This window comes from Emys orbicularis, chromosome 7 (assembly GCF_028017835.1).
Source record: "Emys orbicularis isolate rEmyOrb1 chromosome 7, rEmyOrb1.hap1, whole genome shotgun sequence".
Taxonomy (NCBI): domain Eukaryota; kingdom Metazoa; phylum Chordata; order Testudines; family Emydidae; genus Emys; species Emys orbicularis.
The window spans coordinates 53,664,886-53,690,176 of record NC_088689.1 but is presented as its reverse complement, the minus strand read 5'-3'; the positions used below and the strand labels follow the sequence as shown (position 1 = coordinate 53,690,176).

General features: G+C 40.2%; 1 protein-coding gene across 1 annotated transcript in view; it reads left to right on the top strand.

Moving 5' to 3' along the window:
- GRID1 (glutamate ionotropic receptor delta type subunit 1) overlaps nucleotides 1–25,291 on the top strand; it is an 827,754-nt gene that overhangs the window by 737,689 nt on the left and 64,774 nt on the right. The window contains exons 9-12 of the mRNA XM_065407849.1: nucleotides 3,683–3,784; nucleotides 5,331–5,528; nucleotides 7,670–7,994; nucleotides 10,006–10,144. Coding sequence (XP_065263921.1) covers nucleotides 3,683–3,784; nucleotides 5,331–5,528; nucleotides 7,670–7,994; nucleotides 10,006–10,144 — 764 coding nt within the window. The remainder of the gene's footprint in view (nucleotides 1–3,682; nucleotides 3,785–5,330; nucleotides 5,529–7,669; nucleotides 7,995–10,005; nucleotides 10,145–25,291) is intronic.

Below are 25,291 nucleotides of genomic sequence, written 5' to 3'. Positions count from 1 at the left end.
CTACTATATACTATTGATCATATAAGACATAATGTACTTATAATCCATGTACAATCCATGCTAATGTTACTTACGTGACTTAACACTGTTATTATGAGCAGTCTCATTGGCTCAGATTCTGTTCTTACTCAACAATTTTACATCAATGTAACTCCATTGACTTCAGTGGAGTTATTTCAGTTAGTCTCTGGTGTGAAAGCACAATCAGCCCTACTAACTTGAATAGGACCAATTACACAAGTAAGGCTGAGAGAGATCAGGAACTTCATTAACATAGGATCCAATCTGGCCAATCTTTTGTGTGTGTGTATCTCTCATTGGCAACTAGCAGGATCTGGCTCCTTACTTATTGATGGAAGCACATGGAGTCCAAGCACAGAACATTTAAGTGCCTCCTGAGAGGTCCTGAGCAATTTGAGCTAACAGTCAGGAGAAGTGGAAGGCACTCAGCATGTCCCAGGGCCTTTTAGCAGTTTATAGGATCAGACCCTTTACAATGTTTCATTAACAGTTCATTAACCAACTAGTAACAATGTTTCACTGTTGTATATGCTGTGTGTGCATGACCATGTGCTGCATTTATGTGTTGTAAAATACAATTACGCTTGTTAGTTTCTTTCCAAGATTTTCTCAGCTAATGTGCTCACAAGTACAACAACTATCTGAGAAATATTAGCACCATGCCTTGTGCCAGAATTTCCAAAGAAATGATAATTTCATCAGGATTTTGTAGCTGTTTCTCCAGTTTAGGCTTCAGTGGTGATTGATCTTCTGTTTTATGAAGGGAATGTAGGATTTGTCTGTAATATAGCTATGCACAATACAAGCCTTAATCAGAAAGAAAGCCTAGCTGGAAGGCTTTAAGCCAAAAGCTTTATTAAAGACACAACCAGGAAGCCCAAACCCTGCAATTCAATAACTTGAGAATCAAGAATACCCTGGATTGCTTCAGCAAATATATTTTCCAGAGACCAGTGGTTTATGAAATTTATTCTACGAGTGGCTGATCCTATGAGCAGTTGTTTGTCATAATCAGATTTAGAAGCCATACATCTCCTATCAATTGATGATTGTGCTGTAACCTCTGGCTTCAGATTTCTGGTAGAAGTATAGCACATTTCCACAAAGAATGAAAACTGTAACTGTCTTATCAAATAGCAGCAGCACTCATTTTGTTTAACAGTGCTGGAAATTAGTTTTTCAGGGACTGATCTTGACAGGTCAGCTGTCAAGAACTGGTGTATATAACCGTAAATTCATTGATCCTATAAACAAAATTCTGTCTACAAGAACAAGTGGAAGTCAAAATTGACACACTTATGAACAAATGAAATGGTCTGAAGCTCAAGGATTCAGAGGAAGAATCCCTTTTGGTAAAAGGTTTTCCTCATGTTCCATTTATCAACCTTATCTGCATCATTTGCTTTTTATAGACTGCAAAATTTACCTCTGCATACAAAACAGTATGCAGTTGAGGCTGAAATGAAATAGAGAGAAACCATAAAAATATTTAGACATATTCCCCTCCTCCCTGAACCTCATCCTATTTAATATATGAGAAGCCAGTTTCTCCCCTTTTCCCTTTTAAACTAAAGCAAAAAAAAAAAAATCCTTATTTATGTTGGCATATTTTTCAGCTCCTCTTTGAGAACTCCCAGCCTTGGTGAGGACTGTATTTAGATGATATTCAAATGATTCATATCTTAGTCTTCCGGTAAAGGCTATTTTTAAAGGTGGGGAAGAGAAAAGGGGTGGGAGAAGGAATTGTTTGCTAAGACATTGAAACAGAAGATGGTGAGTAATACAGGGTTGTGTTTTGCTTCCTAGCTTTGAATAAATATCCAGATTCTCAACTGGTGAAATTGGACTTGCTCCTTTTCAGTCAATTAAGCTATGCTGTTTTATATTTGTTGAGGATCTGGCCTGCTTTGTTAAATGATAAGGATTTTTCCTATTTGTTTTTTTTATTTAGATTTATTTTGAGAGCAAATATATGACATTAAATTTAAAATTGAACTTTCCTGTTAAATTCCACTGGCCATGGCTGTAGGTGTTCATAGGAGACTATCCCAGTGGAATTACTACTTCACCCAGAGGGTGGTATTTCCAAAATGACATAGCAATGTGAGAGCATTCAAGTTTGGGTCATTGTAGCTTTTGACACCACCTATACCGCCCACCTCTTAGCACTCTCAGACGTGTTAAAATAGATGTAGCCTAATTCCTGACTTTCCTATACTGTACCCAGTTTTCATAGGTACGTGAATCTTGTTGTGAAACCTACAGTAACTCTAGTGCCCATTTCATTCCTATGACCAATCAATCATCAAACTAAGATGGATCTGTGAGATTATTATTTTTATGTACTCACTGTATCCAAAGCTCTGGCTGAGGATTTGTTATGTGGTCCCCCATTATTTGTTGTGTGTTGGTCCAACTTTTGGGGGTGAATGATAAAATTAAAGTAACAGAAGTCAGTCTCGTAGGACTCTTAGCCAGAGGCATTATCAGCAAAATACATTCCTTCTCAGGAAAGGTTTGACTCTTTACACTAAGGATACCCAACTGGAAGAAGCCACATTTTAGAGTTCTCTGGCCTACGTTTAATTTCTAAGGGGTATGCCTACAGCTAGCAGCATAAATACTGGCCTACATATCTCTAAGTGAAGGGCTGATGACAGACACAAGAGATTTGACCTCAATATCACTTATTTCCGTCCAAGAACAAAACAATTTCATGGATTCCATTCTAGGGTAAAAGGAACAGTCTGCTACTGACTAAAAAGAGAGAATTCACTGTGAAAAATCCAATAGGTCTTCTGAGGCTGACAACCACATTAGACTTCTTGTCAGAAAATGCAGTACAATTTAGTTTGATGTGCTGTATCATATTTAATTGAAAACTAATGCATTTAGATATACTGACAAAAGTAGCATCAATAAATATTGCAGGGCTGGGGTTAAGCAGGGTGCATACACCAGGTTTATAACTTATTTTAAAGCTTAGGAGATATTTGATCTTCAGCAACCTTGGCATTTGAGAGAAATGGATGTGATTGTTTTATTAGCGAGAGGGTAGGGAGTTCTAGGTCAAGGAGAGGAAATAAGTCTTTAGATAGGAGCTGAAGAGCCATTCTCATATAGATGGAAGGGGAGTCCATTCCTTATGATGCCAACAATATCAAGCATTTACTACTTATTGATGAGATACAGGGTTGTGCACCAGAGAAGGGAACTGCATTTGATGAGCAGTGGGGAATGGGTTGAAGTATAGGCAGAGAATGAGAACAGAGAGGGAGCAGTGGTGAGACCACAGGTAATCTTGCTGATGATGAGGCAATAGAAACTTGCCAAAAAGAAAAGTCTTGTCAAAGTGACTTAGGTGAAATGATATGACAAGTACTGTAGATAACAAAGCAGAGTTATTGTGAGATGTATTGAAGAAAACACATTCAGCCAAAGTACTTGGGCATTTTTATCCTCTTAAATTTCACTCATCATTATCCAGACACTAATGGGGAGCAAAAATGCCTCATTCTCTCCCGCCCCTCCCCTTTTTTACTCTCTACTGTTTTTGAATATAACCATTCAGTCAAATTGCTGTTAAAGTATTTTAGGTGAATGTTAAAAATGTACATGCCTAATATTGCCTTCATACTCACTGTATTATTTCCATTTGTAGTTGGCAACATGGGACTCTGAAAAGGGACTGAATGGCAGCCTACAAGAACGGCGTCTGGGCAGTGACTTACAAGGACTGACATTGAAAGTGGTGACTGTCTTGGTATGATCCTATTTGAGTTCAGGAGACAAAATACTCAAAATAAAAATGCTGTGATAGGATATTTGGTTGTTCCCTCCCATAATTTTGCTTTATCTCTTTTAATTCTGTGTCATCTACTTGGGCTGACCAGCTGCATAAGCAAGAGAAGAGAGATGGAGGACTTTTATGTTTTTGTGTGACTTTGTTGATGCTCATTAAAATCAGGAGTTTAGAGAATTGCATACTGAGACTGTGTGCTAGTCTCAAACAGTCACCCAGGCTGAAATTCACCTCCGTGCACATGACCAATACAATGCCTGGGACTTGTACTGGTCCTCTGCACAGGGGTGAATTTCAGCCACAGTGCTCCTTACTCTAACCTGTAACATTTTCCTGTACTGATTAATAGATTTTAAGGCCAGTTAGGAACATTGTGATCATCTATTCTCACCTCCTGCATAATGCAGGCCATAGAATTTCATCAAGCGATTCTTTCATTAAGTCCATAATTGCTTGTTGAGCTAAAGTATCTCTTTTAGAAAGACTCCTGGGCTTCCTTGGAGAGGTCTTCTAATCTTGTCACGTTATGTGATGGTATAGGGCCACTTCCCACTAGTAACTTAGAAGGTACTGGAGCTCCAGTTAGCTAAAAGCTACATTGGGAATAAATTAGGATTTGAACTTGTTTCCAGAGATAAAAGGGTAGTTCATTAATTTTCTGCTTGGCTAAGCCACTAAAATATATATTTTTAAGGGAGCAGTTACTTTATAACTACTTAATATGCTTAACATGGTGACCTCATTATGTTTTTCTTCTTTACCAAAACCATATGCCCACACCAGTTCTTCATTATAATAATGTCATCCTCTGGTTGAAAAATACTATAGTTGGCTATGTAAATAATGCATGCTTCTTAACTTACTTATTTTTCTATGTGTATTTTCTCTCTTCTCCTAGATCAAAGTGCATTAGAAAGATCTGGAGAACTGTAGGAGATCATTAGGACAGTTTTCTTTCCATCTGTTTTTATCTTTCTTCCCTCTAGCTAGTAAAGGCTGTGATCATATCTCCCCGCTTTGTGGGAGGTGAGCAGCTCCATCCGGAGAGGATGTCAGCACCAGTTTGCAGACATGGCCAACAGCAATGGCTGTAAAATCAGTAGAGTTGGCATTCCCTTGGCAAGTGAGCACACAGTCTCTGTCAGACTGAAACACCATCGCCCTGCAGGATTCCCTATTGCACGATTTCCAAAATGCATTTTGCTAACTCTAAAAGCACTTCAGGGGACAATCCCTGTAAGAACTATTCTTGGACTGGTCATAATGCTAAATAATGTAAAAATAATCAAAGTGTTTTCTAGTTATTATTTCAGTGTGTGCCCTGGGTAGATGATACGTTCGTTACCTTATGAAAAAAAAATCTATAAAACTACATTATTCTGGGCTGGACAACCTCAGTATTCTAAAAACCAACAATAGTACTGGGTTGATGAGAGTTAAATCCATTTTTTTAGGCATTTCAAAAAAACTTCTTTAAATATTAGTTTAGATGTTATTTTTTTCTCAGGAAGAGCCTTTTGTGATGGTGGCAGAGAACATACTTGGGCAACCGAAGCGCTATAAAGGATTTTCCATTGATGTCTTGGATGCACTTGCCAAGAATCTGGGCTTCAAGTATGAGATTTATCAATCTCCTGATGGCAAGTATGGACACCAGCTCCATAACAGCTCTTGGAACGGCATGATTGGAGAACTTATTAACAAGGTACAGAGAGCAGAAGCAGAGATCTCCAAGCAGAGTACAGCTAACTTTTTTTAAAGGGTATAATGAAATCCTCCCCAGTAAAATACAAGGGATGAGTCAGAATCAAAACCCCCAATTCTAAACATTCCTGAAGTTTGGATCCTGATCCAAATGTTTGTGTTTTTGGCCCATCTCCACAAAACAAAGACTCTAGAGTATATTATTCTGTCAGTGATAGCAAGTTACTCCCAATGTCAATGTAAGCTATGCTCATGTAACAATAGACTATGCATATTTACCATATGGATATAGATACCAAAATATGTATTCTACTTCCATTCTCATTAGAGGACTTTCTCTTATATCTTTGCCACTAATTCAAAGCTACTACAACTTCATTTCTAACTCTGTTAAACTTCCTTTGGGTCACCTGCTTTACAGCAATATGGTTTTATAATGATCAACTATTTGATTCCAATGGATGCATTGTACAGAAACATTTTGAAGAAGAAGAATGGAAAGCTGGTCTCAAGATGATCCAGTCAGATAACACTTGGAGGACCAGATTCTTTTTTTAGTTACACCCGTATAAATCAGGAAGAGCACAATTGAACACCACCGAAATAACTGAGAACTTATTATAGCCAAGAATCCCTAGAGGAAATGAAATGTGTTTTCTTGGAGATGCACATAGCTTCTAACATGGAACAATCAACATCAATGTAGTGCTAGGACATTTAGAGGAATTAATATCCAATGGTGCAAAATATTCTTTGCACAGGAGGTTGCTCTGCTGCAGTATATGTTTTAACTGAAAGTAAAATGTTTGTCATTATTTAGTATTACTGGAAAAAGGATGCTTGAGATGAAAATTGAAGCAAAACACAAGTTCAGTGAACAGCTCTAATAAATATATATCTAAAATCTATATTCATTACATCGTGCATTAGGTAAACGTTAGATATTTTCATATTTATTCTAAATTTATCCCAGCTTTTCTGAATTTAATTAATTTGGAAATCTGGTTAGAGGTCCCATGAGATCAGGCTTTTTTGTCAGCTATTGAGTACTTACGGCATTTCTGTTACTAGTCTTTCCATTGATTTCAATAAGCTTTATATCAGCCTCTCCTCTGAGTTCTTTCCCAAAAGGGAAGTTAGGAAACAGAAAATATGTTTTAAAAACTTTTTTTTCCCCTCAAATTAATTTCAAACAAAATGTTTATCTTCCACAAAGTTTGCCAGCATGACTGTTACCATGAAATCTATTCACTTAAACAATGAGTTTAAAATAGTTTCAGGAGGTAAACTGTCCCTGAAACCTTCTTCCAATGTTTATGGCTGTAGAATCACATTGTCCTAATCCTTTTTTAACAAACAAACAAACAGACAAACCAGTCTCCCTGGTTGTTGCATGACAGTCTTGTATGAATATGTGAAACTGATAGACTGTACAGAGAAAACAGTGAAATCTAACTATACATAAAGTACTGCCAAATACACAAAATAAACAAAGGGGGGGGGGGAATACAGTAGGGTTTCTGTTTCCCATTAATCTCTTTCAGTTAGAGTAATTGCAGAAGTTATTTGTAACAAAAGTAGATAAAAAGAAATGTTCATGCAGAGTGTGATTTTTATATTGATGGTGACTCTTTCATTAATCTTCACAATGCCCCAGTTAGGTAAGAGCTAGGATTATTAGCCTCCATTCTGTAGATGAGGAAAGTGAGACAGAAAGGTTAAGTAAATTCCCATCTGTGAGACAGTTAGATGCTCTTTGTTATACAGGTTTCAGAGTAGCAGCCGTGTTAGTCTGTATCCGCAAAAATAACAGGAGTACTTGTGGCACCTTAGAGACTAACAAATTTATTAGAGCATAAGCTTTCGTGGGCTACAACCCACTTCAGGTTACATTTCAGTACTCCACCTTCAACTAGTACATATTTTTATTGTATTAATTTCTCTCAATAAATTGAAATGGTTCTACTGCTTTTTATGCATTGAACTAGACTTCAATTTAAAATTAGATGAGAGAAAGAAATCAATGAAATACGTAAACCATTGGCTGCTTCGGAACTTCTCTTATTGTCCAAATCTGCCCAATCTAAGCAATGTGCTTGCTAGGGGCAGGAAGAAATATGACCTGTGGCATTTCTCTTGCAGAGAGCAGATTTGGCAATCTCGGCTATCACTATAACACCGGAACGGGAAAGTGTTGTGGACTTCAGCAAGCGGTACATGGATTATTCAGTGGGGATTCTAATCAAGAAGCCTGAAGAGAAAATCAACATCTTCTCTCTCTTTGCTCCCTTTGATTTTGCGGTGTGGGCCTGTATTGCAGCTGCCATCCCTGTAGTTGGTGTCTTGATATTTGTTTTAAACCGTATCCAGGCAGTCAGAGCACAGAATTCTTCACATCCCAGTCCCTCTGCTTCCTCCACGCTTCACAGTGCCATTTGGATTGTGTATGGGGCCTTTGTTCAGCAAGGTACTGTCAGCATTTACTATCTTACAGTCAGTACTTTTCAATCTCAGTATGAAAGAGTAGGCCATATATTATATTAACCCTAGTTCCAGCACCTATGTAAGGAAGTACTTCTTCACACAATGCACAGTCAACCTATGGAACTCATTGCCAGTGGATGTTGTGGAGGTGAAAAGTATAACTGGGTTCCAAAACGAATTAGATAAGTTCATGGAGAATAGGTTAATCAGTGGCTATTAGCCAAGATGGCCAGGGATGCAACCCCATGCTGTGGGTGTCCATAAACTTCTGATTGCCAGAAGCTGGGATTGGATTATAGGGGATGGATTATTCAATAATTGTCCTGTTCTCTTTATTCCCTCTGAAGCATCTGGCACTGTTGGAAGTCAGAATGCTAGTCTACATCAGTGGTTTTCAAACTGCGTGTCATGACCCAGTACTGGGTCGCGGAATATAAGGCACTGGGTCGCATCGGCTCTCGTCAGCGCCACCAACTGGGCTGTTAAAAGTCCTGTCGGTGGTGATGCCCAGCTAAGGCAGGCTAGTCCTTACCTGTTTTGAAACCGCACTGCGCCCTGGAAGCGGCCAGCAGCAGGTCCGGCTCCTAGGCAGGGGGGCCATGGGGCTCCGCATGCTGCCCCTGCCCCAAGCACCAGCTCTGCACTCCCATTGGCCGGAGTGAGAGCCTCACGGAGCCACTTGCGTGCCTCTGCCTAGGAGCCAGGCCTGCTGCTGGCCGCTTCCAGGGCGCAGCATGGTCCGTGGTGCCAGGACAGGCAGGAAGCCTGCCTTAGCCCCTCCCGCTATGCCACTGACCAGGAGCCACCTGAGGTAAGCCTGTGCCCCAACCCCACACCCCAATCTCCTGCCCCCCCCGAGCCCCCCCCAAATCTGGAGCCCCTTCCTGCACCCCAAACCCCTCAACCCTAGCCCCACCCCAGAGCCTGCACCCCCAGCCCAGAGCCCTGACCCCCTCCCATACCCCAATCCCTTGCCCCAGCCCTGAGCCCCCCAAAACCAGGAGCCCCCTCCTGAACCCCAAAGCCTTCATCCCTGGCCCCACCCCTCATCCCCGCACCCCAATCCTCTGACCCAGCCCTGAGCCCCTCCCACATGCCAAACCCCTCATCCCCAGCTCCGTTGGGTCATGGGCATCAACAATTTTCTTCAACTGGGTCACCAGAAAAAAAGTTTGAGAACCACTGGTCTAGATGGACCATTGATCTGATCCAGCGTGGCCTTTCTTATGTTTCTTACCGTAAGCAGACACCAGAGGGACTAGCAAAAATCAGTTGTTTAACAGAGTTTTGTCTTTAACTAAAGGTCAAGCATCATTGCACTGGAAATGTCATAGAGAAATCTACTGTAGGGTAACTGAGGCCACAATCTCATATTATTTAATTCAGCATAAGTAGCATACAGAAGTTTGAACAGTTGTCCTCAGTTTAAAAGTTATATTACACGCTCACACATAATATAGGTCTACTTTGATATACTCTGAATATTTAACCTCTATGTTTAGATAGTGATATTGCGTTATTGTTATGGTTATTTATTATTAATTTGGCTGTATTTATGGAAGTCATTCTGTGAATTAGATCCTGACAATTCTGGGTAAGGCCCTGTGTGGATTTTCTTGAGAACATTATTCTATGACTATGTGAGCGGCAATTGGAGTGAGAGGGTTGATGTAGAAATTTTACAAGATTTAATTCAAACCAGTGATTTTAACACATTTTAGTATTTTTTTTGTTGCAGATCAAACCTCACCAGTACAACAGAGTATTTCATAGCTTTCTGGATGCTGAGCAGTTAGATAGTATGTTTTTATAAAATATCAGACCTACTTAAGATAGGTCTTTGAACACATTGATGGGGTGATCTGTTAATGCAAGTTTGAACAAGTAACATTCATAGGGATCATTCACAGTGTCATTTTAGACATGGAACACATACTGTAGGTGATCTTAAATGTAGGTTTCTGCGAGACCTCAATTTCTCTGCTTATTTGTAGGTGGTGAATCTGCTATCAATTCTGTGGCTATGCGCATTGTGATGGGAAGTTGGTGGCTCTTTACCCTTATTGTGTGTTCATCCTATACAGCTAATTTAGCAGCATTTCTCACAGTATCAAGGATGGATAATCCTATAAGGTAAGTGCCTTTCTTTACACAGAGCTGGAAACCTCAATTTCATAGATATGTATTATCCCTTTGAATGCTCATTCTTGAGAGAAGGAGAATATTTGAGGGAATTTTCTCCTTATATTCAGTGTCTGCATTTCTCCCTTCCCTACTTCCCTCTTTTTCCTACAAATGCCAAGCAGTTTTCACATTTATATAGGGAAGACCATGGCACTTAGACTTTAAGAGAAAACTTTTGCTGACTTGAAAGGAAAATACAAATCTCCCTAACTGAGAGAACTCATTTTCTTATGCAGGTTTTCTTCCTCACTATTTAGGTTACCTACATTTGTGTGTCTTAATATTTCTGGTTCTAAAGGAGGAAATCTGAAAGAATGGTATCAAATTTATATCTCTAAAACATCATGCAACATATGGCCTCTAGTTTTGCATGTGCAATTTTATGTGCACAATCATTTGGGTATGCAATTTTGTGTACGTTGTCGTCTGCAGTTTTATATAGTACTGCATGAAAACGATTATGCACACAAAATTCCATGTACAAAAAGATAGGCACACTCTTAAAATCAAAAGACCAGATTTATTATGAATATTTGAAGAGTAAGGTACTGCTAGGAAGGGAGAAAGGATGGCAGAATCAGACTCTAAGGTAGTAGATGTGGTAAGGAAGTTTTTTTATTAAATATATATATTTCTCCATACAGATGTTGGCAGTATCATTGTGCTAGATTGCAGACCCTTGTAATAAACTGCATTTGTTCTGCACCTTTGTTCTCCTTACCTTACCATCATTCACATCTGATGAGAGTATTTCCAAGCCTCTGGGCAGTTTTGAACAGCTGCCATTCAAAAAAAAAAAAGTCAACTTGCCAGGAAAATGTTTCTTTCTCTCTTCTCAAATATGGACTAACTCCCCAAGTGCCCTGCACGTCATGCCAGTGTAATTTGGGGACGTTAATCCATATTTAGGAGGAAAAAATTTCCCTGGCAAGTTGATTTTTTTTTAAATGCAGCTATCCAAAAACTGCCCAGAGCCTTGGAAATACTGTCATCAGATGTGAATGAGTACAAGGGAAAGAGGACAAAGGTGTAGGATAAATGTAGTTTATTAATCAGAATTGGGCATCCAAATCCCTGTAATTTATCACAATGATATTGCCAACATACATATGGAGAAATGCACATTTAATAAAACAACATCCTTATTACAGCTACTACCTTATACACGCGAATGAAGTGCAAGGCAGGCAATTTATTTGTCATCAGTCTTTCCCCAGTGACAGGTTTATGGTCTGATATCCTGTGGCCCATCAGTGAAATGAGAGCTTTATTCCACTGGAAATGGAAGATTCCCAGTAGTATGAAGGGACACAGGATCTTCTTCTAACCATGGAAGATGCTGATATAAGGAATTCTTGTGCTACAAATAGACAAAGTTACTATATATATCTTCCACATATACATACAAGGAGAGGTAGGACTAGAATCCTTGTCCTAACATAGAGACCTCTACTCCATAAACTAAAGGAGAACTCCCATAACTGGCTGCAGTAATATCCCCTTTACCTCTCTGTAGTCCAGCCACTAAATGACAGTTGACTTAATCTCTCATGAGTAATATTGTCATCCCAAACTCATGTTAATAAAACTTTTATACAATAACTTGTCATTTTATATATAAATCCTATAATAGTGTGTCTGGGTGTGAAGTTGCAAACAGAGAATGCTCCTTTAGGAAATGCTTCATGGGCACAGCAGGTGTAAGAAGATTTTGTCCCATGGTAGACAATGAGTGCTGCAAATTGCCACAATGTTCAGTCCTGACTTCGGTAACAAATTGTAATATGGGTTTGAGGTGGAAGCACAATGTGCAAATCAGTGTTACAACTCAAGTCAGGAACAATGAGCTGTAGAGCTTGAAAAATGACTTACTCAACTACTTCTGAATGTTACAGTTTCTTGTAGGTAGAAGGAGTTGGCTGTGCAATCTATCAGGTGCTTCCTAAAACTCCTCTGATTTCAGTGGAAGACAAGAGCACAATAGATGCAGTAAAGAAACTTCAGTGGAGAGGTAAAATCAACAGCAGATTTTCTGTGTTGTTAGTAGAGGTCATTAAGGCTGAAGTATTCAAAACCTCTCATGGGATTTGGACACCTAATTCCTATTGAAATTAATCAGAATTGGTCATCCAAATCCACTAAGCGTCTTGGAAAGTCTCTACCTAAATCTATAGAATGATAGTTTAGTTACAGGGCCCATTGGACTTTGTCTTGTGACCTCAGAAAGCAATCAGCCTTTTACCTTTAGTTATGACACGGAGTGCATTTCCAGCGATGGCCCGAGAAATGTAATTATGGCCAACTGTCAACAAAATGGCAACTGCCAGTTCCCAATAACAGATTCCTTATGGTCAGTGATGATATACAAGGCAGAAATCAACCTGGTATCTGAAAACAAAGCTGTGTTGAGCTTGCAGTGCTAGCTGCTAAAAAAACCTTGTTTTGACTGTTGCTACAAGCATGTTTCAGACCTTACCTCCTTCATCTAAGAAAGAGCATCTCAAAATGGCCAGTTCCTTCCATCTGGCCTGAATAGTGAGACTGAGATCAGGGAACAACAATAATTGGTTTCCCGCATGCAGTGCATCTCTAATAGAGCAGGTCACTCTCAGAACTCTGTGGCATGCCCTGATGCTGGAAAGAGTAATTAATGTTGGGCCTTCAACTTGCTTGTTGTTTGGAGTTTTGCCCTTTCTGATTCTCCATAGACTTATTTCACAGACATTGGTCAAGTGAGTCTTCCCTCCCATTTTACTCCAAAACTGAATGAAGGCTAACAGACAATGGAAGCTTCTAACCGTTGGGGCAGGGAATGGTGTGTCAAAATATCCTATTAAAAAAAAACAGATATGACCTTGGGAATTCAACGCTGGTATGTCATTAAGGCAACACACACAGAGTCCTAAATTCATTCCTTAGCAAGAAAAAAATCCCTACTTATTCAAATAGTATGTTAAATTGAAAATATAGTATTTGTGAGGTTGACATTACACATTTATTTAGTGACTAATAGAAAGACGGCCCAAATTCTCAGCCCTTCTGTCACAGGGTGCCGCCATTGCTGTCTGGTGACCCTCATTGCCTGGCCAGTTCAGATGGTTTCACAGTCACAAACACACACTGGGCTGTTTATCTTTCACCCAGGTGTGTATTTACTCCCCTCTTACATAGTAATACTGCGCAACACAGGCTTACAGAAAGCGTAGGCTTCCTGCAGCCCTCACCCCCTGAGCGTCCTTCTGAGCTGCTCCTTGATCCTGTTTCCTCCCCTTATATTCACCCTAATTACCTTGTTGGCCCCAGTGATTGTCACCCAGGTGCTCACAATCCCCCAATAGAAAGTGTATAATTGCCCCCAGTTGGGCCTGTGGCCTTCCTCGGGCAGGGCCGCCCAGAGGATTCAGGGGGCCTGGGGCAAAGCAATTTCGGGGGCCCCTTCCATAAAAAAAAGTTGCAATGCTATAGAATACTATATTCTAGTGGGGGCCCCTGCGGGGCCTGGGGCAAATTGCCCCACTTGCCCCCCCGGGTGGCCCTGTCCTCGGGTTGCAGCAATATCAGTGACTGGGGTGCTGCTGATAGCGCCCTGTCACACTTTCTATAGCTGTTTTGCACCACTTTGAGGATTCTGGTTGTACAAGGGAAAATCCCTAGGTGGTGTAGAACCCTGCAGCAGCTTCTGCTTCACCCCTCCAAACCCTAGTGAATGGGACTTTCCTGGAAGGTGGGGGGAAGGTGGTGAGGCCAGGGTGGTCCTATTCCTTGACAGTCCCCAGTTGCTAGAAGAGTACCTTATGACTATGAGTAGTTAAGCACAATTTACAGCAGCCTGAAGGCTGCTCCAACTTATACTAGGGGCCAGACAGCTTAAACACTGAGGAATGTAAAAGTGGTTGAAAGCCACCGATGTCCCTACCTGATTTTATCCTCTGCCAAGAATCTGTTTTTTTTAAGATTTTTGTTTGGTTTTTATTGAAAGCTTCTAATATCACATTAATGCCACTTTCCCTGAAAACAATAATAAAAGTACTCAGAAGATTGGCTGCCCTCTTTCATCTTCAATATGGTGGAGATGATTCCATGCCTCAGCCAGTTAGGCAGAGATTTCTTGTGAAAATTAATTCATCACCAGCCACAGAATGAGAGATTTCCCTGAGGCTGAAACTTCATCTCTGCCATGTGTTTCTTCTGCTGCATCAGACCCTAGTCTGCAAGTTCCCAGACAGACATGCCAAACCTGCAAAAATAACGCAGAAATTGGGCTTGTTTTTGGCTTAACTGGCTTGTGAGTTGCTTATTGGCTAGTTTTTGGCTTGTAGCTTGTTGCTTCTTTTTTTTTATCATCTCCTGGCAAGCAGGGGCGGGGGGGGGGGAGGGGGCAAGCAGGGACGGGGGTGGGGAGGCAAGCAGGGGTAAGGGGCAAGCAGTGGCAAGGGGGGGGAAGAGAGTCAGGGGTGCACAGTGGACACATCACAGTCCCAGACTGCATGCCGGCGGGATCTAGTCACATAGAGTGTTGGGGTTCTTAGGGATCGGCTTGTTTTGGCCTTGTTTTGAAATGGGATTAGCTTGATTTTGGCTTATTGTGAAAGTCGGGGTGCTTATTTACCGTGTGAAAGTTGGCAACTGTGTTCCCAGATCTTACTACTACTTGGTTTCAGCAAAGTAATGTATAATGCAAATAACTTTTGTCTCCCTTCTAAACTAGGCATTGGAACTTTTCCAGATAAGGCCTTTCCTAGAAGGGAAATATATACTTGAATTTCATTTTTTCCCTCCCATAGTGAGATTTGAGGCACCATAAATAATAGTTGACAATTTTCCCACCAACTGAGAACTATTAAATCCTCCTGCATTTAGTTTCCGTGTTAGGAAACTGAACCCCACACTCTGAATAAATATATGCTGTTATCTCTCTCTCTCCCCATAGAAGAGTCTTTTGGTGTGCAGTATTGCAGCTGTTAAATTGCCAGCAGGGGAGAAACTAGTATTATGGTGCAGCAGTAGCTGCGACATAGTTAAGTTCATTACAAGCCTGATTTTGCTCCCAAACTCCCTCTAGAATACCAGCTTCAAATTTGGCACGTGTTATCTGTGACTAGCAGGGAGCTGAAGTATGGAAGAAAATAAACAGATGTCAATCATTCTACTAATACTCGTTGTTCTCCACACGCTGGCTACAAAATGGCTTTTCAGAGAAACCACAAATGGTGTGTGTTAGAAAGATCTAAGTGAGTCATTGTTCACCAGAGCAAAGTTGAGCTGTTGGAAAGCAAATTCATTAAATTAAAATGTCAGATTAGAAACTGCAGAATGGCAGCAGGCTTTTAAAGATCATGGCACTGATGAGCTTTACAAGTTTTGCCAGACCCTCGTTTGAGCTCCAGTGCCCCTCCTAAAATCCACAGAAAGGGAAATTAGCCAGATTAGGAGCAGCAGTGCGGGGGGCAGAAAGCAGTCCCACACACCAGACAGTGCAGCATCTGAGAGGAGGCTGGAGAAGGTGGGTCAAAGACTCTGTTAGCCCCAGAAGAAAAGGGGCTCTGGCCTAACCAAATCTATGAATCCTCTAGGAGAGGCATTTTCTCCAAAAGCACATGACTCCCCTTGTGTGGACTTCCTAAGATTCTCAGGAGTTCCCATGCATTGCAGGAGTTTTCCAGCATTCTGGATGTTGGGTAGAGCCTCCTGCCCATCGTATCTCCACCTACTTCTGCTGCCTTCATCTGACACTTCCACAGTCTCCCCACAGATTCCGTATTGACAACACGAGGGAGGTGTAGCAAGATATGGAGCGCCAGAAGTGCACTGATGGTTCTCTACATTTTAGGAGCTCAAACACAGTGTAGGTAGCATGGAGAAGGTCTGGGCCCTTCCTGTCCATCCGCCTGTTCCTGGTGAACTACACTTTATGCTTCTGTAACCGTCTGTAGCCCCACTTTTTGAAGGCCCTCGCCACATCCCCCTTTCCTGTCTTGGCTTCACTCTTCTCAACCTCCTCCTAACTCTGATACTCTGCTGTCCATTTTCTTGGTCTGTTCCCAGATCTACAATACTGAGCAAGGTGGATGTCTTGAGGAGCACTGATGATTGTGCACACTTAAAATCTCACTGACCATGGGGATGCTGCGGAAAACAACAAGACAATGAGGTCCTAGAGTCTGATTTTGGGAAGTGCTGTGCACTCACATCTCCAGTTAAAATAAGTGGGAGTAGTGAGTGCTTGGGGGCCTCTGAAAATAAGGCCCTCAAGGTGCAGGTTGGGACAGAGGAGCAGGTGAACATGGGGTGGGGACCAGATTTGTGGCACGTAGTGAGGAGGTGCTGCTGGGGATGAGAAGGCAATGATCTAAGTTCGACCAGGACTGATTGAGTAATTTTTAAACATTTTTGAAAATCTAGAGAAATTCTCAGACAAATGCCTTGAGGATGGCTAAAAGGTCATATCATATAAAAGCAAAAATCATACAGGAACCTTGCAATTAAAATCAAATGATCACTAGACCATCCCAGGTAAATACCAAGTGTTCTTTCTTGCTAGGCCCAAGCAATTCTACTTTGCTCTTCCAATTGCCAACTTTAGAACTGTGTGTAAAGTATGGAGCCCTCCAATGAGACAATCCACCAAAAGTGGTCTAAACTTTTACATGATAGATTGTGCTTTGATTTGTTTATGTTTTCTGACAGCCATGGGATCTGCTGTCTGACTAAGCCAGCCATACATAATTATGAGTTTAATTAGCAATGATGTAACTTCCATCTTTGCTCCTGGTTAACAAGCAAAATACATGCAATTCAACAGCTACATATATATTCCAAAACTCAGGTTTAGGAGAACCCTCCTGATGGTAATTAAGTACTGCATTGTAAAAAACTAGGGCATAAAGTAGGCTGTCTGCAAATTCAAAGGAGTTTAAATTAGAGCTTTTGTCAAATAGGTCCTTGCATCAGACGTTATGAATATTTTAAATGCATCTGTACATGTTCATTTGCTGATTGCACATGAAGAGTATATTATGTCTGCTGTTATAATTGCTTCTTGTGTCATCTCATGATTTGGGGTTTCTTTATTTGTGCTCTAATTCCCAAGTTTACCTGTTTTTGGTGTGGGTTTCTGTTTTGTTTTTGAGAGCTGAAATTTTTACAGAAGCTTGCCTGCTTTTCCAGGATGCTGATAGGAAGGATGGGTCAGTGTTTAGGGAGAAGTTCCTCCTCTGCTGCAGATTTCTTGTGTGACCTAGGACAAATCACTTAGCCTCTTTATGCATCAGTTCTCTATCTGTGCAAGAGGTTTAATAGTATTTCCCTAGCACACAGGGGTGCTGTGAAGATAAATGCATTAAAGATGGGGACCATATAAGTACCTAAGATAGACTTCTAAGTTCCATTGAAAAGAAAATATATATATTAAAGAAAATCAAGGAGAGCTTCCTGTAAATCCCAGATAGTGGAAAAGGTAGTAGAAGGCTTACTTCTTAGGGTTGTTCTACACTTAAAATTTAGGTCAACATAGCTACATCACTCAGGCGTGTGAAAAATCCACACCCTGAGTGCTTTAGATATGCCGACTGACCCCTCAGTGTTGATGCAGCTAAGTTAACGGAAGAATGCTTCTGTCAATCTAGCTACCATCTCCCAGGCAGGTGTTGTTCCTGCAGAAATGGAGAAACCCCTTATGCCGCTATAGTCTGCATCTACGCTATGGGGTTACCCCTGTAGTGTAGACATGGCCTTAGAGAAAAAGCTGGTTTTGGGGAATAAAAAGAGGCTTCCTCTGAAACAGTGAAACTGTTGCGATGATTTTTTGGTAGCAAGAAAACTCGTAGGAATCTGCGCTTGCTGGGACCTTGAATTGGAACTCCTTGAGCTTGAAAGCAGCCCTTCTCTCACTGATGCCACTGGATTTGATTTTCAATATTTCATTTGGGTTTCTTATATTGTTAATTTTGTTTATTTTTACAGTATTTTAATGTGTCTATGCAGCACCCCAGGCACCTTGACAGGAAGGGATTGTGTATGTGGGGGGCATTATTAAAAAAACCCATCATCATCATGATTAAGGACTTCATAAAAAAAGAGCAACAGAGGGTCCTGTGGCACCTTTAAGACTAACAGAAGTATTGGGAGCATAAGCTTTCGTGGGTAAGAACCTCACTTCTTCAGATGCAAGTCTTCACTTCATGGGTAAGAGGTTCTTACCCATGAAAGCTTATGCTCCCAATACTTCTGTTAGTCTTAAAGGTGCCACAGGACCCTCTGTTGCTTTTTACAGATTCAGACTAACACGGCAACCCCTCTGATAAAAAAAGAGATGGCTAAAAAGAGTACAGGACTCAAGTGAGTTAACTAGGGGAGGAGAAAAACACCTGTAGTGCAATAATTGCCTTTGAGTCTTCTGTATGGCTTGCTTTCACTCCCAGTGCACTCAGAGGAAACTTCTTTGAAAATGCTTTTCTGCTGACATACCATGGCACAGAAATTCAAGGGGAAAGACGCTAGGCTGTCCTCCGTGCCAGCACTGTTCCTTCCCCATCCCAGGACTAGCCACAAGCAGAAATGTAATAAAGCTGCTGCTGCCTCACTTTAATTTCCTCAGTGTTGACGCCAGTAGTGAAGTGCTCCTGGGAAGCCCCAGACGACACAAAATTTGGAACTTCTTAGGAGCTCTCCACACTGGTGTCTATTTCTACTGTGAATCTTCATAGTTCAGCAGCAGATGGGAATGGATACTAACCTCTCATACCAATTGGGCATGTGTGCAACTGTATAGGTGCAAACACTAGCATGAGTCATTTTTGTGGGTGCAAAATTTGGAGAGCACAACTGAAAGTTAAACATGCATTATACATCTCCAGCTGTGATTTTAAAGGAAGGTTTATTGTGGAGGTTGTTGGAAGCCTGAAGTACTGATGGAATTCTATCATTTCCTGTGCTGTATTGTAATTTGTGTGTCTATTCATTCTTCACCTTCTAGGGAAGTTCTGTAGTTGAAATGGATTGAGGAGTCAATGTTGAGATCCAGATTAAGTTTAGACAAACATTTGGATTAGAGGCCAAATAAGGACAGTGATTTGGATATGACTACGCCAAAATTCATCAGCTGGGCTCTTGATCCTTTGGCTCACAACGGTGGCTATCCTGCTAAATCTTTTGATTTTACATGTTTTTTTCCCCTCAACTGGAGTGGTGGAACTCTAACAAGAACAGCAGTTCTTGTGATATGTCAGTCAATATTCAAAGGGTTGGTTTGAATCTTGGGATTTGGAACCTCTCTGTTTCTTTGAAGTTCTGCTTTTCTCTTTAAAATAGCCTACTCATTTGCAACCTCAGAAGCAGAACTGCTGTATGCATTTTGTATCATCTTTCATTGCTCTGCCCACCCGCCTAATCATTGTTCCATTCACTGTTCTATATATATTTGGTTTCTTTATACTGCAAGAATCATTCCACTCAGTAACCTCACTTCTATATGTTTTTCTTTTTTTCTGTTATACTTTTTTTTCCTGTCTGGCTGCTACAGGAGGAGAAAATGCAGGATGCAGCAGTAGAAGATTTTTTTTCCAATAGAACATTTTATTGTTCCATTGGTCTACTGTAAAGATGCTGATATAGTGCCCTGAATGAACCATTAAAAAACTCTAATAAAAAGGTTATTAAGAAAGCATAATAAAGATTACTACGACAGTTAAGACAGAACAGGTCTTAAAGTTGCAAACATTTCCTAACTGTAAAGATTACCATCATCTATCATTTTTAAGGACCAAGCCAAGAATAAGAAGAAAGACTAACTGTGTCTTCCATTATGGAAATCTGTTCTGTCCTAGGAACAACCAAATGCAAAGCAAACTAATTTTTGTGTTTCACCATTGCAAGGCATGGGAGACAGGGCCAATCAGAAGGGCCATTTGGTCTGGGCCTCAAGCTCAAAGGGGGCCTCACATTTAGACACTTGTTAATTTTTTGGCATTTGATAAGTTTCACAACTTGTTTTTTGGTGCCTTATTTTGTTTTCATGTGTTGTCATTTTTTATTTTTATTATGGCTAGGGGCCTCAAAAGCTAGAAGTGGCCCGGGCCTCTCTGGACCTCTGAGAGGGCCTGATGGGAGTCTATCCTTTATCCACTATCCCATAGTCTAGCTAGATACTTATATCGCCCCAATCCCTGTAGTAGCTGAGTGTCTTTTCCCTATATAGTGTTTGCCTATTGGCTGTATTTGCTCTTCTTTTGTACAGTCAAATCTTGTCCCATCCACTGGATATATCCTTTCTTAGAAGATATTCAGAATCTCAAAGTAGGATGCCAGATAGAACCTGGGACAAAGGGTAGCTATTTTCATGGAACTACTAGTAGAACTGATCCACTCAAAGAAAAATATAATTAAAGTAAAATACATTTTATATTTATACCATTTCTCTGTGCTATCTACAGTTATTAGTATAAGAGAATAGCTCTTCCATGTGAAGGATCCATATTCTCTAGTTACCCAGCTATGCAGTGCACAATCGCATAAAGGGCTCCAAAGTAGCAGGGGTACAGGATTTCACTGACGAGCACAGCAGAATTCTGAGGTGCACTTTGAAAAGTGTCCATAATTAATCATCATATAGTTAGCTAAAATGAGTTGCAACTCCACCACCCCTCTTAAAATACTGACCTAGATCTGTAACTAGGAATTATCATTGAAAGTCTGTTAGGAAAGCAGAGTTCAGCTTTCCTTCCTGGATAGCAATTTTTGATTTGCTGTCACTTCAGTTAGAAAATATCAGTATTTCTTTCACATCTGACAGCAAGAGGAACATATCCCAATTATTTTCTGATACCATGTGCTCAGTGGTACCAAGATGAATACAGGAATCACAGTGAGGCATTATAGTACTATTTTGGTTTATATTTTTACCAGAAAGATGCAGGAACGATCCCATAACGCAAGGGAACCCTTTCCCTGCCATTACTCTAAATATCTGAAAATATAACTATCTGCTATTTTATTACTAGGACAACACTGACCAATACCAGAGTGGTAAACAGTGACCACCATCATACTGCTATAGGTTTGCCTCTATTTCATATTTAAAGTGTTGAACTAAAGTTATGTAATGTAGCTAGAAGTTCAGTTCATATAACAACCCCAAAGGATGGTCTTCCAGGGCCTAGGTTTGATGTACTTCAGTGAAAAATGAGAACTCAAGGTAGTATATAACACTTTCTAGCTCACTTAAGATATTTGAAACTTCTGAGGAACTTTTAGAATTCACTGTAAAATATTCTGTTAGTATCTGTAGTTTCCGCTGTAATAAAAAACTCCTTTTCTTTGTTTTCCCCCCTTGTTCGTAACATCTATGCTTTGGTGGTTCTCATCGCTATGAAAGAATGTCTTATTATTTGGAGTCACCATTTGACACTATTACAAACAGTCCTACAAATTCTGTTTAACTGAATGTATAGGCAGTTAGAACTTGGAGAAATGCTAATTATTAGCTGTGGTTTAATTTGTCTTAGTAGCTGTGTAGTTCTCTCCATGAAGGATTTCTTAGGTGCATCTGCTGTCAATATGATATAGCCACACAAGAAAATAAAAACATTTTGTAGTGGCAAAAATTAAAAGTGGAACCACTTCACTTTGTATTTTTGTGCATTAAATCTGTTAACAATAAACAACCTGTATGCCCAGAATTGTGGATCCACCCAGAAAAGGTGAAGATATGGAATACATTACCCACCTTTACACAATTATCCTTTCCAACTGTAACTCCTGTAGCACTGTATCAGAGGGGTAGCCGTGTTAGTCTGGATCTGTAAAAGGCGACAAGGAGTCCTGTGGCACCTTATAGACTAAGAGACGTATTGGAGCATAAGTTTTCATGGGTCAATACCCACTTCGTCAGACGCATGCTTCTTATGCTCCAATACGTCTGTTAGTCTATAAGGTGCCACAGGACTCCTTGTCGCTTCCTGTAGCACTGAAATCTCTTTTATTCTCCTTTCTCAAACTAACATTTCTATTAATTTCCCTTGGGAACTCTTTTTTTCTTTTCTATCTCAATTATCCGACATAGCCTACTAGCACCTTCACAATCCTTACCAGGTTTCTATCAGTATAAGAATGACTAGCTAGTTGAAGAGGAACAGGGGGGTTGGGATTGGAAGCAGGGTTTATTTGTTTTTCTCAAGCTAATCAATCGTTGTTTCCTTCATTTTCCACCCGAAGCTTTCAGTGTTCTTTTACATTGCAGCATGGATCATGATTAACTTTTTACTCACTGAGGCTTTTAAAATCTTATATCCTCTTAAGTAGAGTTGGAATTATTTGTGTTACTCCTGATGGTGTCAAATATAAAACAGACTGTCGAATTTTAAAGGATTTTTGTGAGACAGGAATTGGTGTTCTTAATTTTCTTGATAATTAACATGCTACTGAAACTGTTCATCAGTTTATTTATTTATTTTTTTGGGATGGTGGTAGGGGAGAGAGGTTATTTATTTATTTGCCTACAGAATCCTTTCCTGCACTGGCATCTTTAATGAGTTATTACTGTCATATCACAAATGATTTTCTAATATGGAGGACAGCTTTCCTTGAAGGAACAATCTGTTAACAATGGGAAGATGGTATATGTCATCGTCATTTCCTGCAGTCAGCGTCTTTGCTGAATAAAACCTCTTTTTCTCTGTGTGTGCACCTCCTTCAGCTGTTCGGTAGAGGAGAGTTTCCAGTGTCATCTGTGTACAGGAGAAGATTAATAGTATCCCAGAGAAGCCATTTTGGTACTGTTGTGAAACCTGCCTTAATAATCTCATGCAGTTAGGGGGATTTGCATCCCCGGCCAAATATTGGAGTCAATCTAGGAAAATAAATCACTGACTTATTTTCATTGATTTATAACTATGCATATCCATCTAATGAAAATTGAGAACAACAATTCAAATGGCAAAAAAATACTGTTTCCTAGATAAGGAAGTGATGACATTTTCAAGCTAAGAAACGTGATTAGCCTGGCCTAATAAGAATGGTTATCATCAACACATGGAGCAGCCTGTTGATTTTGCTACAAAGCTTTCAGTGATACCAAATCAGGCCCACAAATAAAGTGAGACTGGTGTTCAAACTGAGAGAGAGGGAGAGCGATAATAATGGCTCATTGTACATGAGGGGCAACCCCTCTGGCAGACACCAGGGCCAAAGTAAGCTTCAAAAGGATCCCTCTCCAGTCCTCGTTGGCCATGAGATTAGTGGTACTGATGCAGGCGACGCCGCAATTTACTCTGCAGCAAGTAAATCCTAAATTCACGGGGTTCCGCAGTGCTCCAAGTGCAGCCAGTTTTAGATTATGTGTCAGTTTCAGTGAACTCAGACACAACAAAGTTGAGTGATGCCATAGTCCAGTAGTCTCACTGACTTTGATGGAACTACTCATGGTATAATGGTATAATAGTTGTATACTGTACTATTCAGCATTAGTAGGAGTATCACAATCTAGCAACAAGCTACCAGGTGTACTCATTCTTGATGCTATTTAATTAGTGTTATTTATTATTATTATTATTATTATTATCATCTATATTACCATAGCATCTAGGAAACCTAGTCATGGTCCAGGGCCCCATTGTGCTAGGAGCTGTACAAATAGAGAACAAAAAGATGATCCCTTCCCCAAAGAGCTTACAATCTGAACAAAAAGCAATTATTTTTCATTACAAAATCACACTGCTGCAACTTCATAATGAAGTATCAGACGCTTCTGATATCAGAAGAGAAGAATGAACATGTTGTTTTCTTGATCTTAGTTATTAATCTCCATCATGATTTTAGCTTTCCAAAGTGAGTGGTAGAAGAAATCAGTATGGTGAACTGTTTAAAAACACATCTGCATTAGTAATAGAGGTAGTTTGTTATTTTCATTATAAGTGAAAGCATGTGTCATTCGCCAGATGTGTTCGGTTCAGACGATATGATTTTCATGCCAACTTTATGATATGTTTGATTTAGGTAAAGTGACTGAAACCTGCTGCTGGGACTGAGTAGTAGTTAAACACCAGCTGCAGTTTTTACTTTAATTAATATTGCAAGAAGTGTAGAAAACCTTGCTTTAATTTACACATTAGCCCTTCGGGATGCTCAAATAGAAGGCATGATGGCCTAGTGCAATGGTTTTAAACCTGTGGTCTGCGGACGCCTGGGGGTCTACATACTATGTCTCAGGGGTCGGCGAAAGGTTGTTGTTACCATAGAATAATGGTTTTCAACCTGTGGTCCACAGACCCCTGGGGATCCATAGACTGTTTAAGATTTCCCAAGGGGTCTGTACCTCCATTTGAAAATTTTTAGGGGTCCACAAATTAAAAAAAGGTTGAAACCCTTGGCATAGTGGTGGTGGGGTTGGGTTTTTTTTAATAATCCAATGGGAACTTTAAAAATCTGCTCTTTGTTTTTCAGAAAAAAACTGCAGCCACTTTTGAGAAGGAATGAAATATAGAAAATTTAGGATCTACAATTTCTATATTTCATTCCTTCTCAAATGATAAATGAAGGGTGGATCTTGGGCCAGGTTCAGATGTAGGGCTCAACACTGTCAGATTTTGGGGGTTGACAGCAGCTGTCCTTTGGATCTGCCCTTCAAATGCTCATGGGCCCTTTCTGAGCCTTGGATTTGGATCCATGGGCTTCAAGACATGCCCTTAGGTGAAAATTATCAATTGATTAGTACTGAAAGCCTGTCCAGTCATTTAGGAGTATAAATATACATTTAGAAGTCTAACTTTAGGCTACTGTTTTTGAAAGTCTTAGCCTTGATCTGCCACTGCCCCCTGCTCTTTTTATGCTATCGATACAGCATCAAAATAGAGCTTTTAAAAAATGCTTACCACAGTGTGGCCCTAATCTCACGTGGGGCTTCTAGGTGACACTGTAATATAAATAACAAGTGCAAATACCAATAGTAAGCAATTGTCATTGTGGTGGAAGAAGAGAGGGAAAAATGACCTTGTGGTTAAAGTGTGCTTCTACTTTGAAAAATAAGCATTTAGAAGTGGTCTCTTTTGCAACTGAGCTATTCTGTGTATATTCAGCATCAGATGAGATTACTTCAGTGACAAA